At 40.7% G+C, this 17311-nt stretch overlaps 3 protein-coding genes across 5 annotated transcripts in view; 2 read left to right on the plus strand and 1 right to left on the minus strand.

Annotated features, from left to right (window-relative positions):
• Positions 1 to 4444: 4444 nt before the first annotated feature.
• Positions 4445 to 11297, minus strand: LOC124032056 (protein ILRUN-like). Its single transcript, XM_046344085.1, has 6 exons — positions 11237 to 11297; positions 10372 to 10540; positions 8819 to 8973; positions 8403 to 8600; positions 6743 to 7056; positions 4445 to 6598 (listed from the first exon to the last, which is right to left on the minus strand). Exons 2-6 carry the CDS (start codon positions 10527 to 10529, stop codon positions 6563 to 6565), a joined length of 861 nt encoding a protein of 286 aa, XP_046200041.1. The 5' UTR covers positions 10530 to 10540; positions 11237 to 11297; the 3' UTR covers positions 4445 to 6562.
• Positions 11298 to 13731: 2434 nt separating this feature from the next.
• On the plus strand, positions 13732 to 16790 carry LOC124032061 (U1 small nuclear ribonucleoprotein C-like). Of its 2 annotated transcripts, none has more exons than XM_046344090.1 (6): positions 13732 to 13879; positions 14620 to 14662; positions 14816 to 14924; positions 15050 to 15139; positions 15732 to 15839; positions 16020 to 16790. In XM_046344090.1, exons 1-6 carry the CDS (start codon positions 13872 to 13874, stop codon positions 16130 to 16132), a joined length of 471 nt encoding a protein of 156 aa, XP_046200046.1. In that variant the 5' UTR covers positions 13732 to 13871; the 3' UTR covers positions 16133 to 16790. The 2 variants fall into 2 exon arrangements, with proteins under 2 accessions (XP_046200046.1, XP_046200047.1); XM_046344091.1 differs by having other exon boundaries at positions 13769 to 13879; positions 14779 to 14924.
• Positions 16791 to 16970: 180 nt separating this feature from the next.
• LOC124032051 (UHRF1-binding protein 1-like) overlaps positions 16971 to 17311 on the plus strand; it is a 56810-nt gene continuing 56469 nt past the window's right edge. For both annotated transcript variants that reach the window (XR_006838200.1, XM_046344067.1), the window contains exon 1: positions 16971 to 17154. Coding sequence is in view for 1 of the 2 variants with exons in the window: in XM_046344067.1 (XP_046200023.1) it covers positions 17111 to 17154 (44 nt within the window). In the remaining variant the exon portion in view is untranslated. The remainder of the gene's footprint in view (positions 17155 to 17311) is intronic.

Below are 17311 nucleotides of genomic sequence, written 5' to 3' on the forward strand. Positions count from 1 at the left end.
AATGAAAATAATGTACTTTTTACTCCATATATTTTCCCTGACACCCAGAAGTACTCGTTACATATTGAATGCTTAGCAGGCCAGGAAAATGGTCCAATTCATACACTTGTCAACAGAACATCCTTGGTCATCCTTACTGTCACTGATCTGGCGGACACACTAAACACAAATGTTTCGTTTGTAAATTATGTCTTAGTGTTGGAGTGTGTCCCTGGATATCTGTCAATAAAAATAATGCCGTCTGGTTTGCTTAATATAAGGATTTTGAAATGGTTTATACTTTTCTTTTGATACTTAAGTACATTTTAGCAATTCCATTTACTTTTGATACTGAAGTATATTTAAAATCAAATACTTTTAGACTTTTACTCAAGTAGTATTTTACTGGGTGGCGATCACTTTTACTTGAGTCATTTTCTATTAATATATCTTTACTTTTACTCAAGTATGACAATTGAGTACTTTTTCCACAACTGGATGTGATGCTTGGCATTCAGGCCAAAGAGTTTAATCTTGGTTTTATCAGACCAGAGAATCTTGTTTCTCATGGTCTGAGAGTTCTTCAGGTGTCTTTTGGCAAACTCCAAGTTGGCTGTCATGTGCCTTTTACTGAGGAGTGGCTTTCGTTTGGCCACTCTACCATAAAGGCCTATTTGGTGGAGTGCTACAGAGATGGTAGTCCTTCTGGAAGGTTCGCCCATCTCCACAGAGGAACTCTCGAGCTCCGTCAGAGTGACCATCGGGTTCTTGGTCACCTCCCTGACCAAGGCCCTTCTTCTCCGATTGCTCAGTTTGGCCGGGCGACCAGCTCTAGGAAGTAGGAAGAGTCTAACTGGTTCCAAACGTCTTCCATTTAAGAATGATTGAGGCCACTGTTCTTGGGTACCTTCAATGCTGCAGAAATGTTTTGGTACCCTTCCCCAGATCTGTGCCTCAACACAATCCTGTCTCGGAGCTCCACGGACAATTATTTTGACCTCAAAGCTTGTTTTCTTCCGTCTGACTTGCACAGTGGGACTTTATAAAGACAGGTGTGTGCCTTTCCAAATCATGTCCAATCAATTTAATTTACCACAGCTGGACTCTAATCAAGTTGTAGAACATCTCAAGGATGATCAATGGAAATAGGGTGCACCTGAGCTCAATTTCAAGTCTCATAGCAAAGGGTCTGAATACTTATGTAAATAAGGTATTTCTGTTTGTGTTTTGTCATTATGGGGTGTTGTGTGTAATCAATTTAGAATAAGTCTGTAATGTAACAAAATGTGGAAAAAAAACAAAGGAGTCTGAATACTTTCCGAATGCGCCCTATTCAATTCCAGCCATAACAATGAGCTTTTCCTCGTATAGCTCCTCCTACCAGCCTCCCCTGGCACACACAAACACTGTCTGATCAGTCTGATAATTGACTGGGACTGGGCCCTGGACTTGAGGTTAGAGAGACTGACCAGAAATATTGCTGGTTCAAGCCCCGAGCAAGGCGATAAATAAAAATGAGAAGCTGGCTTTTGCTAAACATACATGAGGTGTTTAAGGTGTTTAACAATGTTTATTCTCTTCAACCTGAGGCGAAGACATTACAAAACACATTGATTAACATTGTGATAGTAGGAATAGCACAACAGAGCATTAAAGCAAAGCAGTTTTCTGCCAGAAACCAACTCACAAGGTATAGATCCAGGAATTCCCTAAATGTGTTTAAAACCCACTTTCTTGATATACTCAAACTGGGTTTGTGGCATCCAAGATAATTAATTGCACCATTATCTATTGTCTGATGTGGTCACTAGCCAAACTATGTTTTCTCATGACAACAGTTTGCGGTGAAGTTGAGGATCTGCAACTTTCTGATGAACTGCTGTTAAAAGTGATGTCGCCAGGATAAAATGACAATAGGAAATGCAGACATCCAAAGGGAAGTTTAAGATGCAAATTCACCTCTTTTCCAATCTGTAAATCTTCCTGGAACTTCTACCAATCTTCCATCTACCACAATCATGCCATTCAAATCTACTTGGAAAGTTGTCATGATTTGAAACTGTCATAGTACCAGGGTATGCTTTTATTTGGAAAGGGGGCAACTTTAGGTCAAACTATTTTGAAGGGATACAGAGATGACAAGCACGCGCTTTAGAATTGTTTGAGCAGTCTGGTGAGGTTGAGAACTAACTAACCAGTCAGGGTTAGGGGTAAGTTACAGCCAGTGTTCTTGATTAACATACATGCTCAGAGCCAGGGGACAGAGGTATAACACAAGAGGCTAAAGCTTAGCCCACGAAATCACAATGACAAATGAATTGAGGGACTTGTGTGTTCAATCAGACTATGTGTGTGTAAGAGCTGTACTGAAAAGACGGAGACATTTATGAAATGTTGAAAGATCTGCCACAGAAAAGGCGATATCCTTCATTTAAATGTTCAGAGCAATTGTGTAACAGCAATATTGAGAGAGAGCACAAATATTTGCTTAAACAAAAGAGCAATGTTTGTGCAGTGCTGTTGAAATATTCTAAAAGAGCTACCATGTGCCAACACAGTTGGATGAATCATCGGAGTAAGTTAATAGACATATCTAACATCTCAGTGTTGGTTTGATGCCAATGACAGATTATGCCCCTTGCCTATAGCAATTAAAATATTAAAAAACCTGTTATTGAATTTGTCGATGCACAGTTTCAATGGGCTCCACCCTGAAACAACATATACTTAATTTTGTAATATATTTTCATTGAAGAGTTGAAAGTGCAGAAGAGTGACCCTGTTACACTAACTAGGTAAATCAACATTGTTTCTACGTCATTTCAACAACAACAAACATCTATGTGATGATGTTTAATCAATGTGGGAAAATGATTGGATTTGCAAAAAGTCATCAATGTAAGGTATTTTTAGTCATTACCTTGCTTCATAAATTTGAAGAGCACATGCAATTGATCTATGCCTTCAGGGGAAAACTGTAACATAGGCAGATTAGCTATGACAGGAGGTGTGGTTCTGGACCATGACACTGCTGTCACATTGACAAAGTACAGTCAATCATCCCTGGGTGCAAATAAGTTTTCTGCCGTTTGTTGCCCAACTGCCCCAATGCAATGAAGTAAATAGTAAATATTTGAAAAATGCAATCATGCAAGCCAAGTTTTCAAAGTCAATCCCTGGTTGCAATGGAAGGTGCAGAAGAGTAACACTGTTACACTGACTGATTGAATCAACGTTGTTTCTATGTTATTTCAACAACAACTAAATATATGTAATGACGTTTAATCAACGTGGGAAAATGATTGGATTTGCAAAAAGTAAACAATGTCAGGGAATTTTGTCAAAATTGAAAGGAAATCAAAACTAACCGTTGAACTGGGTGGGAAACCTCTTCCATCCACTCAACCCCTGATCCAACCTACTATTACATATTATCATAGTAAGTAACTCATCTTGTCTTCAAACGTATTTTCACTGTCATTATCACGCTCTGCTATAGCCTTCTCCCCTGCTGTCTCAGGTGGATGAGCTCGAAGATATTTACATAATGCTCAAGGTCGCCAACATTCAAATGAGCAGCGTTCCCTGAGGCTGTATGCTCAGCAGATAAACAGAAACTAGTGAACTGTAGCATCTTGGCAAGTTAGCCCCGCAGACCTAGTGATTGTAACCAAAAACCTCTTTAAACTGAAAAAGCACTTTGGTTAAAACACCCACCCACCCTGTCCATCAATTATGCCCTGGGGGTTTGACACAGCATACTGTATGTGGAAGCTTTCCTCCTTTTCTTCAGTCAGAGCTCTACACTATCCATGCCTTATACCTATGCAGTTTTACCTTACAATAATGACATTTATATCCTGGTCTAATTGGACATGTATTGGCTATTCATAAGATTGGCTGACTTTTCAGTCAAATTTGACCATGCCAAAAACATGTAGATCAATGCTACCTGAGATTCAATCACCCACAAGGTGACTGATGACTGGGATTAATTTATGAATGAGGCTCTGTTACATTTGGTGCAGGGAAAATAATCCATTATCGTGGAGTGGGAACCTAAACAAAAACCAGTGACCGTCGTCATAACCTGAGTTTAGGACATTTGATTTGGACACCTTATTGACATTAGTAGAGGAAAATGTACAGTTGATGAATGCAAGTTATTCATTCTCAAGTTGCTTGGTAAATATTACAGGCATCCATTTCCACTACCTATACACAGTAAATAAATGTTTTTTTGTCCTTATGCGTCTTTAGTGCATGATTAAAGCTAATCAGTTGAAGAAATTAATCTGGAGAGAAATGTATTACTGTAACAATACTCAAGGCAAGGTAAATTAATATTCCAGTTCTTTTAAAAATCATAAAACTGAATGTTAACTCTAAAATAAAATAAAAACATTTACTGAGTCTATATATCTAAAGTACGTGCAAAATAAAGACCACGGAGAAATGCCCAGCATTTTGTTTTCAGTGATAATTTAATCATACAAACGTTCATTCAAACATACAGGAAAAATGCTTTCATATCTTTGCTGACTCTGTCTCATAAATGTTCTGCTGTAGAATTCCAAGTCATCCATTCACCATTCTAACCCCTGAAAACTTCACAGAAAAAAATTCTATCATACCCCCTAAAAAAAAGCAATGTATCACTCAATATGTGACATCCGACTGTAAACAAAAAACATACGAATGTGGGGTGTGTCATAAACGGTACCCTATATAGTAAGGAAACTATAAAGGGAATAGGGGGCAATTTGAGACATAACCAAGGAGATTAATGGGCAGTGTATACCTGTTACGACGAGGAGAAACATTTGTTATTACCTTGCTTCATAAATTTGAAGAGCACATGCAATTGATCTAAGATATTACCAAATGCCTTCAGGGGAAAACTGTAACATAAGCAGATTAGCTATGACAGGAGGTGTGGTTCTGGACAATGACACTGCTGTCACATTGACAAAGTACAGTCAATCATCCCTGGGTGCAAATTAGTTTTCTGCCGTTTGTTGCCCAACTGCCCCAATGCAATGAAGTAAATAGTAGATATTTGAAAAATGTAATCTTGCAAGCCAGGTTTTCAAAGTCAATCCCTGGTTGCAGATGGAAAGATAACAAAACCGAGGAGGACCACACATGTAGCCTACCAGGCATGTAGTGACCCAGGCATGAAACTGAAGCATAAAGACAACTGGCATCATTAGGAGCAATAGTAAAATATCGCACGTTTGGGCTGGAGGCCAAACTACTCAGTGCATAGAGATTAGCCAGTTAGTGCAAGTAATTTAAAACATTCTTTAAAATATAGTCTTTAGAGGGAGGGACTAACAAAATGAATGCCTGTATATTTGAATAAATGGTTGAGTTTAACATTGTCTGAACAAGAGGACACTGTAATTGTAATTTCAGAATTTTCTCTCAAGAATAGATTCATTTTCCTGGGCTTTGGAATAAATAATAATGAACAAAAAGAGTTAGAAAATCTGAAAACCTTAAATGAAGCTGTGTCTTCAAGGCAAATGTATAAGATCTTTGGGCAGATAAAACAAAAATGCTTCAAAACAACATAGCTCTACATTCAGCAAATACATTCAACTCAAAATGACAAAACCAAGAAACGACACTGCTTTGCAACATGTGAACTTCTGCAATATCACAGAACAAAATGATGAAGCCCTATTAAAACAAATTGAACCTACAGTGTGGTGATATAATCTACTTTCCAAGTATTGATCCTGACACGGAGGGTCCGTTGAGTAAATGTTAGTTAATCTTTCTTTGTTTTCACCAATTGGTAAGTGGTAAATTGACCTCCCTCTAGTGGATGGATATACTGTAGCTCAACTTCAGAGTAACAGAACCAAACAACAATCAAAAGTGAAGCTGCAGCAAATGGGATTTGCATGTAAATAAGCTGTTCTTCCTTTGTTGTTACCAGAAAAACATCAAAACAATACATGCTTATCAGGCTGCTAAATTTGCTGAATTATTCTCCTGTCCCTAAAAAGTATACACTGTGAAATTAGGATTTTAAAAAGTATGAAAAGAAGAGATTACTTTTTTTTTTTAAGTCCGCTTAGGAACTAGAGGATCAGTACGCAAAATAAATGGCTTTTCCTCCCTAGTCTGTCTCTTTCAGGTTGCATAAACCAAGCAAACACACATACCCACTCACATGCACACTCTGACGCAAACACACACTCCTCCTTTCATCACTGTAGTCTCAACAGCATTCGGACATGACAACTAAATAACTAAAAATAAAGACCAGAAGAAAAAAAACTTGTATCTCATCTCTTTAAAAAAAAGATTTGTAGCACTCATTTTTAACTTATCATTCACACATGCATACACTGGATGTGGGATCTTGTTGGTTGAGTCGTATGCTGGGAGAACAGAGCAGCTTTGTCTTCTGGTTTCCGTTTGTGTTGCGTAAAGTGGAGGGGGAACTTTGCATAAGTGTTTGTATGAATCTCAGGATACTCTACCAGCCACAAGTAAAGCCTCCTCCCACAATAGATGTTGTGGATCCAGGAACACAGCGCTGCCTGGACGTGACGATGTTTCCCATGTTTTAAGACTGCCCAAAAGGATAGGGTTCGTGAATACCCTGTGGGTAAAAGATAAAGAAACATTTTGTGGATATAGATTTTTTTTATAAGTACTAAGTTGTGATTGTACTGATGAGCTATGGTATAATTGAACAATGAAGGGTATCCCTAAAAGGTTTGCAGTTGCTTCACATAGGCCTTACCTGACTATAAGTCACTAGGTTGCTTTGGAGCCCGTTTGTTGCTATATTCACAGAGTTGTGTGACAGTCCATTTTGCTCTTGCTGCATTCGGTCCGGGCCACCCTCCCAGACGTCCGCGGGGTCCTCGAGGCCGCTGTCGTCACGGTGACTGTTATCGTGGGCACCGGCGTGTTTCTGTGGTGAGGCGAAAGGGTTGTAGTCTCCCTCCACATTGCGGGCCGGCTGGGTGTTGAACTCGGCCTGGAAGGAGGACATCTGCTGTGTCACGCCAAGGAGGCCTCCCACCTCCACGCTGACGATTACCCAGATCACATCTACAGTGGGGAGAGACATTAACACTCCACATTTTTCATTGGTAGAATTGGCGCGCTGAACGTTAAAGCAGCAGAAAATAAGATTTAGATACAGCCTATATGAATTCTACCTAATTTTAAAGCACATGTTATGCCCTAGAAACTAATATGCAACACTGTAAAGACATTTGTTTATTATAAAAGTTCAAATGTTGATACAAATCCCTGTTATTATTACAAAGTCATTTGTGGAATATTAGGTTTCTGTGCCCCCAAATGTTTGGATATACTGGTAATGTTATCTAGCTAGCCAATTAGGCAGCATGACTGAACAAAGTGTAAACAAATGGTTAACGAGCAAGTAGTTTTACAACGGCCCACAACATGGTTTATGAATGTAAAATGCATTCCCGGATAATGGGAAGATAAAAAATGTTGCGCCTGTAATATGGGTCAGATCTTTTGACCTCGGGTACGTTTGTTAAATCACTTTTGCCATCTACTCCGATTACAGAGCACTCTCGTTTAAGTGTGCCTGAGTGCAAAATAACTGATTAATTTACAAAAGCGCAACACACATTAAATATGACAGGTGTCAGTAAACGTCGGCAAAAATGGTTTTAAATAAATTGCTGCCAGCAGCAGTTCCAGTTACTAAAGCTCTAGACAACATGAAAACAGTCTAACCAGCTCTGCTATGGCAAGTAAATTGGTCAGAGTGGGGTGATCTCTCATTTGTGTCTGAAAGTAGCTTCCAAGCTAGCCAACTTTAGCCAGTTAGATTTGGCCATTGACTGCCGTTGTGAGGTCAGAATGCTCGGATCAACCCTACTCATCGGCCAGTGTCCAGTGTGCGCTCTGAATGCTCCGAGAACTAAATGCTCTAAATTTACAAACAAAAAATCTGAATACACTCAACGTACGATCGGCACAGAGTGCACTCTGACACACTGGAGGCTATCAGCAAGCCGTTTTCACTATAGTAATGTTGCAACCAGGATGCTTTTTTTCTAGGGCACTCGGAAACAACAGTACAGCGAAGCCTTATCATTATCAACAATTATTATCTGGGAGATTTTTTTCCTAGTTGCACAGTGCTCCCAAAATAGTTATCCTGGTCGCACTGCAAAATATTTTGTCACACTTCAGAGCCCCGATTAGACCTTGAATATATTCAAGTGATGTAAACGCTAACTTTGTTGAATTCAACATTAAACTGCGGTAACACTTTACATTAAAGTATACTTTATAAAGGATGTATAAAAGTTTTAAATGATAAACAATTATAATAATCTGTAAATTAATTTAAATTGTTAACAACAGTTGTGTGCTTATCATTAAGCTGGTTGCCAAGTGAAGTTTCTCACCCCCATAGAAGAGTCCTGTGGCTGTGCACATCCTCCACTGGCCCTGGTACATGCCAGGGGAAAGGGGGCTGCGCATCTGTACGCTGACATCAGCCATCTCCTGGGGGTTTAATGAGCGCACCATCACCATGTTCACATGACCAAACTGGTCCCCTCCAACATACTTCAGACATACCCCAGGGGGCCAAGACTCTGCTCCTGCAAGAGACAAATAAACAAAACATGCATGATGAAATTAATAAACAATAACCTCAATTGCCAGCTCCAGTGACTATCAGTAGCTTGTTTGGGATGCTGTTTACTACTAGGATGGAACTTCAAAGCCTGAAAGCTAACAGTAAGGCCTTGTCAACACTGTTGTCAACACTGTCTATGACTGTGTGCAGCTCCTAAAGGGTTTTTCCACTACAACCAACCTGTGTTCTGTATCCTCCACGTCTTAGTGAAGGGTGTGTCAGGGGGCACAGACTCCCCCTCCCCGATCGTCACATCCCCAACAAAAGACATGCATGGTGCGTTGATGTTGGGGCTTTCAAAGTCATAGTAGGCTCCGATGGCTGCTTGTAAGTTCCTATAAGAGACGTAACAATTTAGGGAAAGGAATGGATATCAGTTAGTAGAATACAACAATCCCCAGAGGTTAAAAAGAGGGGGAAACTAGAAGCAAAAATCAATATCATATTTTTACCAAAAGGCCTGCTTATTGAACTGGCCAAAAACAGAGTGCATGGAGAAAATGTATGGATGACCTATGCTCCTTATGGAATAAATTGGTTTAAGTCAAGTCAGTATGTCAAATATGAATCTCAGCAGTGAAACTTGTATTGCCTCTTGGATCCCTCCCGTGACACACGGATATAATGACAGGGAGCCATACCTTCTTAAGCCACCACCCCTAAAGGCCTTTACTAACAAGCTGGTCAACAGGAATTAAACCAAATATTATAAATATTTCTGACATGAGGGTTTTCAAACATTCCTTCCTCATACAATTTGGCCAGATGTCCGAGTGGACATTGACCTTTTGAATTATGCATGTTTGTCAGAGCAACACTACAGAAATCTGAATGTGCAGCAACAAACCTACTGTCATAATATAGCTATGTGTAGAGCGGTTCTAATTTTAGACAGCTCTTTCTGTAAGTACAATTACTAACTAATTACATTAAAAAACTAATTGTGACACGTTTCCACTGCAGAACACAGTTGTGTGGGGCTTCCACCAGTAACATTGTTGCCCATGAAACTTGATTTGCACCAAGTTGTTACATAACACAGGCTGCAGCATGTTCCCTGATCTTAAAGGAGGGTCTTGGAACCTTGTCGTGAGGCAGGCCGTGCTATCAGAGATCCTTGGAATGTCCCTACTCCATTGAAGTTTACATTTACAATTGTTAAGGGTAGTGTTTAGGGTAGGTACGTCCCAAATATTCCGTATAGCACTAGCGATCTTGTAATGACTGGGCACTTTCATGTGGTAAGAAATGCATAGCTGAAAAAGAAAAGCAGAATGGACAAACGAACCTCGTTGGTTGAAGCCTTCTGTTGTAGTTAGTTAGCTAGCTATGATTACTCTAGCTAATTATACTAGGCTCAGTTAATTCAAGACCCTCTCCAGACATTGGAATTAGTCTGACCATAACACAACTGAACACTGGAAAATAAAGATATGTAATTGACACGTTCCCCTGTATAAAATAATAGAAAATAGACCCAGATCTGTCAATGATTTTTCAACCAAGGAAGGACTATCCTGGCTGTAGCTAATTAGCTAGCATGCAATCCAAATGTCAACCCAATTTAATTACATTTTCCAATTAAGAATATACACGACAATATAGTTTTGTCTCGTTGAATTGTAAATAAAAAAGAAAGTCACAAATAAACCGTGTTGGCTGACTATCCGTCATGCAACTAACAAAATCCTAGTATTAGCAATCACAGAGAGGCCACAATTCCCCGAACTCACCAATTGGTCATGTCCAAGAAGAAGGCGCATCCAGCGGGGTTCAGTTGAAACCCAAGCATTCTCTGAAACTCGGCTATGAGTATGTCCTTATCGGTAGTGCCCATGCAGCTAAATTTTTGCATTAACTCCGGGTCCAGGTCCAAATCCATGCCCTCCATCGTGGATTTCCCTGGACAGAGACAGGGTTCCTTTCCTAATTTAGTCCGAGGCCTCAACCTGTCATAACAAACTCAACAACAACCCAAATGCGCATGTCATTGACAATTATGTGACGACGTCAACCCATGGCCTGTTCAAGATGGTCGATGTAGCAAGATAATCTCCAACAAAAACATCTGAGTAGGTCTTAGACTGTCCGCTATTTATTTTAGTACACATAATAGATTATTCAATCTGTACATCGCTTTAATATCAAACAACATGTGGTGAACACATACACCTTGTATTTTGTAATCGAATCCACGCAGCGGCTAGCTCAGGCCGACCTTCTTGAACTAGGCCATAGTTGGCGTTCATAAATCCACCATGGAGTGCGCTCTGGGCCGTTCGTAAATTTAGAGCGTTGTCATATTGTTTGTTCGTAAATTCAGATCGTTTCGCTCTCAGGGCGAGCGTTCTGACCTCACAAAGCAGTCAAGCACCCAAACTATCTAGTTTGCGAGATACAATACTTTCTAACACGTGGGTGCGTTCGTAAATTCACTCTGGCTATTTATTCCGATTTCAAATCTGCGTGTGCTAGAGCGCAGAATAACTGATGAATTTACGAACATTCAACACCCGTTGAATATGACCGGTGTCAGTAAACAACGGCAAAAAAAAGTAATTCATCTGTTCAACTATTGTCTTTAAGTCAACTACTCACCACATTTTAAGCAGTGCAAGCTAGCTGTAGTTTATGCTTTCAGTACTTGATTCATTCTCTGATCCTTTGATTGGGTGGACAACATGTCAGTTCACGCTGCAAGAGCTCTGATCAAATCAAATGTATTTATATAGCCCTTCTTACATCAGCTGATATATCAAAGTACTGTACAGAAACCCAGCCTAAAACCCCAAACAGCAAGCAATGCAGGTGTAGAAGCACGGTGGCTAGGAAAAACTCCCCAGAAAGGCCCAAATCTAGGAAGAAACCTAGAGAACAACCAGGCTATGAGGGGTGGCCAGTCGTCTTCTGGCTGTGCCGGGTGGAGATTATAACAGAACATGGCCAAGATGTTCAAATGTTCATAAATGACCAACATGGTCAAATAATAATAATCACAGTAGCTGTTGGGGGTTGGAACAAGTCAGCACCTCAGTAGGTAAATTTAATTTGGCTTTTCATTGAGAATATCTCTACCGCTCCTGCTGTCTCTAGAGAGTTGAAAACAGCAGATCTGGGACAGGTAGCACTTCCGGTGAACCGGTCAGTGTTCCATTGCCGCAGGTAGAACAGTTGAAACTGGAGCAGCAGCACAGCCAGGTGAACTTGGGACAGCAATGAGTCATCAGGCCACGTAGTCCTGAGGCATGGTCATAGGGCTCAGGTCCTGAGAGAGAGAGAGAGAGAGAGAGAGAGAGAGAGAGAGAGAGAGAGAGAGAGAGAGAGAGAGATACATAAATTGACACAGGACACCGGATAAGACAGGAGAAATACTCCAGATATAACAGACTGACCCTAGCCCCCCGACACATAAATTACTGCAGCATAAATACTAGAGGCTGAGACAGGAGGGGTCAGGAGACACTGTGGCCCCACCCGATGATACCCCCGGACAGGGCCAAACAGGCAGGATATAACCCCACCCACTTTGCCAAAGCACAGCCCCACACCACTAGTGGAATATCTTCAACCCCCAACTTACCATCCTGAGACAAGGCCGAGTATAGCCCACAAAGATCTCCGCCACGGCACAACCCAAGGGGGGGCACCAACCCAGACAGGAAGACCACGTGACTCAGCAACCCACTGGAAGTAACGCCCCCTCCTAGGGGATGGCATGGAAGACTCAGCCCCTAATAGGGTTAGAGGCAGAGAATCAACCCAGGCAGAGACAGCAAGGGTGGTTTGTTGCTCCAGAGGCTTTCCGTTCACCCACTCCTGGGCCAGGGATGGCATGGAAAGGTTGAGACCGAGTCTGCGTCTCTCGCATGGGTAGGCAGACCATTCCATAAAAATTGAGCTATATTGGAGAAAACCCTTCCACCAGCTGTTTTCTTAGAAATTCTAGGGACAATTAGGAGGCCTGCGTCTTGTGACCGTAGCGTACGTGTAGGTATGTACGGCAGTACCAAATTCGGAAAGATAGGTAGGAGCAAGCTGCTGAATGGGGAGAAACGGTTGAAAGTTTCTGTTGGCTGAATGAGCGACACCGGTGGAGCATTCCTACAGCATTTCCTTCCAGTTGTCCGGCTGCGGGAACTGTGTGAGGGGATTTATACTACTATCTGTACTTACTGGTGGCACAGACGGTGTTTCATACTTTCCTACACTTAAATTACCCTTGCCTAACGCTTGCGTCTGAAGCTGGGCTTGTAAGCACAGCTATACTCGCCGGAAGTCGATCGTTCTCCTGTATATTATGAGTACACCGACTGCATTAGAAGGCATCATGTTAATGTTACTACTTAGCTTCGGTTGGTGGAGGTCCTGACGAACCACGTCCAGATACTGCGTCCGGAGTGAAAAATTTGAATGAAAAACGTTGAGCGAGGGAAAACAAGTCTCTAATTCAAACCACAGGTTTTCAATCTGCAAAGGTAGTACAGAAGCCAGCTGTCCTCTAGCTACACTATGACACTACCCTACATAGTGCTGTTAAGGCTACTGTAGACCTTCATTGCAAAAAAGGTTGGTGACGTGAATATATTTAGTAAAGGTTTATTTTCATGAAATTCACTGAGGAGGATAGTATTCCCCTTCCTCCTCTGAGAGCCTGCAATGGTCCCCATTTAGACTTGGTCATTGTACTTGCCCTATCAGAGCTGGTTATACGGTTTTCATGTTGTCTTGAGGGTTAATGACTAACTGTGTAACTGGCACCAATTTATTTCTGTTTTTTTTACTGATGTTTACTGACACGTGTCATAACAACCGGATTCAAGGTCGTTCGTAAATACATCAATTATTTTGCGCTCTGGTACCTTCACACTAGTCCTCTGAAATCGGGAAGATTGCCAGAGTGAATTTACGCGTATATTGTAGATGTGCTAAGATTATTAGATTTCAGGATTTTTCGCACTGGAAAGGGAATTATTAGAAATGCACGCAGCCTTCACAAGATCATTCCAAATGGCCAATACAGTAATGTATAAAACATTGATGATTCAGTCAGTGCCCTGCTGGTATAGTTTGTATTATTTGCAACACCTGTAGTGGGGGTGGTGGCGCTGCAGTTATTATGAGGACTCATTATGGCGCACCTCTTTTCTTGAAATGAGTCGTCGTCGTTTAGTTAGGCTTCCGGTAAAGGGACGTTTTTAACATATCTCAGTGCTTGTTTGCAAGGCTGCTCAAAATGCCGAAGTAAGTATTTATCTTTTGTCTCCCTGTAGAGTATTTATTCTCTTTTGAAGGTATTTGACCTTAATGAAGACTGAACATGTAGATCTAATTTAACGAATCGAAGTTATAGTAGATTATTAAACCGGCCTCAGACATTTCAGCTACCTTTTGTTAGGGTCGTCACTAGTTACCACAGCCTCAAAGTCATAGACTCCGCCTATTTCTACAATTTCACGTTTTCAAATTGTCACGTGCAGAATTACGGTGAAATGTGTTTTCAAGCTCTAAACCCAACAATTCAGTAACCAATAACAATGTAATACTACAAATATAAGTAGATAAAAAACGTGTAATAAGAACTCGAGAAAGTATTTATACTATTATATACAGGGTCAGACTTACCATATTTACAATGTTCAGGGTTACAGGAGTGATCTCTTCTTACAATTTGACCTTAAACACATCCATAACCACACTGCTAACCTTATGCCTAACCTTTAAGACTAAACATGTTTTTGTTTTCACGATTTGACCATCTAGCAAATTTTTGACTTTGGCTGTGTTCTCTGTTGGCTGGGAAGGAAGTGTTAACCATCAGCAATAGCATCATTCATATCTTGTCTGTTTTGTTCCCAGTGATTCAGTTCTATGGGGAGCTAATACATTTATTCAGACTTTTCTGCCCAGCTGCATATGTTTTTAACTGTCTGGTTCTGCCTACACAAATTGATCTACCATTCAATATGTCTGTTTATCATCAGGTTTTATTGTGATTACTGTGATACCTACCTTACTCATGACTCGGTAAGTCTGCATAACATTGCTAGTGGAAGTGTTTCCTGATTGCATGTGGTTGATTCTGTCATTAAGCTGAATGTGATGTTTTTTTTCTTCTCTTCTATCGCCCTGTTATGTATAAGGAATGTTGGTCAACATTGAATGTTCTGTGTTTGGCAGCCCTCTGTGAGGAAAACACACTGCAGTGGCCGCAAACACAAAGAAAATGTAAAAGACTACTACCAGAAATGGATGGAAGAACAAGCGCAGAGCCTCATTGACAAAACAAGTGAGTAACACACAAAAAGACTGACCTGTCTTTTACCTTGATGTGTTAAGTCAATACCGTCCTAGGTGAACGGGGCCTGAAGGCTAATATGTCAGGAGCTCTAACTTTGTCATTGTTTCTCTTAGCCGCTGCCTTCCAACAAGGGAAGATGCCCCCAACACCATTCCCAGGAGCCCCACCTCCAGGGGGTGCCATGATCCCTCCACCAAACCTCAGTAAGTGCATTAGCGTCATGTATACTGAACAAAAATATAAACGCAACATCTAAGTGTTGGTTTCATGGGCTGAAATAAAAGATCCCAGAAATATTCCACATGCACAAAAAGCTCTGAAATTGTGCACATTTGTTAACATCCCTGTTAATAAGCATTTCTCCTTTGCCAAGCTAACCCATCTACCTGACAGGTGTGGCATATCAGGAGGCTGATTAAACAGCATGGTCATTACACAGGTGCACCTTGTGCTGGGGACAACAAAAGGCGTGTGCTGTGGATTATTTCTGTCTCTAATGAAGCCCTTTTCATGGGGGAAAACTCATTTTGATTGGCAGGGCCTGGCTACAGAATGGGGGAGCCAAATTTATTTCAATTGACTGATTTCTTTATGGACTGTACCTCAGTAAAATCTCTGAAATGTTTGTATGTTGCACATTTTTGTTCAGTGCACATTTGTTAGGATGCAAAGATCGCAACCAAAAGTATTTTCTTGGAAAGCAAATCTTACAGCCAATTTACTTTATATAAGAATATTTTGCTGCTAATGGTCTGAGTTTCCTGGTGGTTATTGTTGTTAATGTGTCACCAATAGATGGCCCCCCACGTCCAGGGATGCTACCAACACCCCAGATGGGTGGTCCTCCAATGATGCCCATGATGGGTGGAATGGGACCACCACCTGGAATGATGGGTGGTCCAGGTAGGATAACCTCAACTCTTATTTCTGTGGTATACGTACTCTTCACTTGTTTGAGTCTACGTATGCTTCAATTTGCCAATATTGTTGAGGTAACATACCACTTTCTAAAACTAAATACTATAATCTGAACAAATAAATGATTGAAACTACCTGTAAATGCTTTCTTTCCTACATTCTCAGGTATGCGACCTCCAATGGGTGGCCGAATGCAGATGATGCCTGGACATCACATGATGCGACCTCCCGGTCACCCAATGATGATGCGGCCAATGATGGCACGGCCAGACCGATAAACTCTCCCGACTCCCTCAAACACACCATGGGTTTGTTCCACTTGATCAGTAAATCTTATTCTCACTTATAAAATCGGTTTGATTAGGGAAATCGATTGTTGAAGGTTGTCTCAAATATAAAATGTTTGTCTCTGACAAGTGCCACAGTTGCTCACATGTAGCTAGTTCATCGTATAATTATTGGTAACTTTGCGTCAAACTTCTTCTAAGTAGATTTTAAGGTGAGGAGCATTACTGATCCTGTGGAACAAACCTTTTGGCAAATCCCTCCACTCTACAACTGTTTCTTGGACTTCACTTTACATAATACTGTGTTGGTTGTCTTGCCTTTGCTGTACCTTCCATTTTCCCTGGATGGATTTCATTTTTTATTATTCTATAGATTTTATAATGTTCCCTCTGCTTATTCCCATTTCCCTGCTCATTGTCATTTTGGTGTCTTTGCCAAAGACAAAACGGGAAGTTATGAAAATGTTGTTGAATGTGTTTTATCATTCACCTAGAGGTGTATTATAAGGTATTATAAGGTCTCCCGTTTTATTTTGTTGGCAGTACCAGTCAGATGAGTCGGCAGCAGTTTATTTTTTACAATTTTATGAGCCGTTACTATTGTCTTTGAATTTGTTGTATTACGGTCTATTAAACGAAAAGCAAAGTTCTCTGTGGTAGTTAATGTTTTAATCTCTGAACAACACCGTTGTCATTTTTATACCTAGCTCTTCTTTATAAATTCAGCAGGGGGCGCTAGAATGTAATATTTGTGACCCAGGCACCTAAACCCAAGGCAGCATGTTTTTGCTCGCTATGTCTTATGGGAAAAATACTTTTAGACAAATGACTGTGCAATCGTAATGAATGAGAGAAGGCAGCCAGCTGGGCATTTCACTGAAGATAAGAGGGCGTGGAATGTGAAGAGATGCAAATAAGCTAGCTACAAATAAACCATTTAGCTAGCGATCTTATTCTCCCAATACCGCTATGGCAGGAATAATAAAAAAACAAATATTGAAACATTTGTCCAGGTAAGAAAGATTGCGTGCTAGCTCGGCTAACGTTAACCATATTTGCTTTGACTGGCTAGCTTACGTCGAATAACTAGGTATGTCAACCAGAGCTGGCCAAATAACTCTTCATTATTTGTACCAGCCCACGGTGTAGTTTGTGCTTTATACGTCTGCT

Source organism: Oncorhynchus gorbuscha, linkage group LG03 (assembly GCF_021184085.1).
Source record: "Oncorhynchus gorbuscha isolate QuinsamMale2020 ecotype Even-year linkage group LG03, OgorEven_v1.0, whole genome shotgun sequence".
In the NCBI taxonomy this organism is placed as follows: domain Eukaryota; kingdom Metazoa; phylum Chordata; class Actinopteri; order Salmoniformes; family Salmonidae; genus Oncorhynchus; species Oncorhynchus gorbuscha.

What these genes read in the sequence shown, in the direction of transcription:
- LOC124032061 (XM_046344090.1), top strand. An exon ending in CCTACCTTACTCATGACTCG is followed by an intron (nt 14,663 to 14,815) that starts GTAAGTCTGCAT and finishes TGTGTTTGGCAG; the next exon opens with CCCTCTGTGAGGAAAACACA. An exon ending in GAGCCTCATTGACAAAACAA is followed by an intron (nt 14,925 to 15,049) that starts GTGAGTAACACA and finishes TGTTTCTCTTAG; the next exon opens with CCGCTGCCTTCCAACAAGGG.
- LOC124032056 (XM_046344085.1), bottom strand. Translation starts at nt 10,529, where the DNA reads ATGGAGGGCATGGATTTGGACCTGGACCCGGAGTTAATGCAAAAATTT. An exon ending in TTCTTGGACATGACCAATTG is followed by an intron (nt 8,974 to 10,371) that starts GTGAGTTCGGGG and finishes CGTCTCTTATAG; the next exon opens with GAACTTACAAGCAGCCATCG. An exon ending in CACAGGACTCTTCTATGGGG is followed by an intron (nt 7,057 to 8,402) that starts GTGAGAAACTTC and finishes TCCCCACTGTAG; the next exon opens with ATGTGATCTGGGTAATCGTC.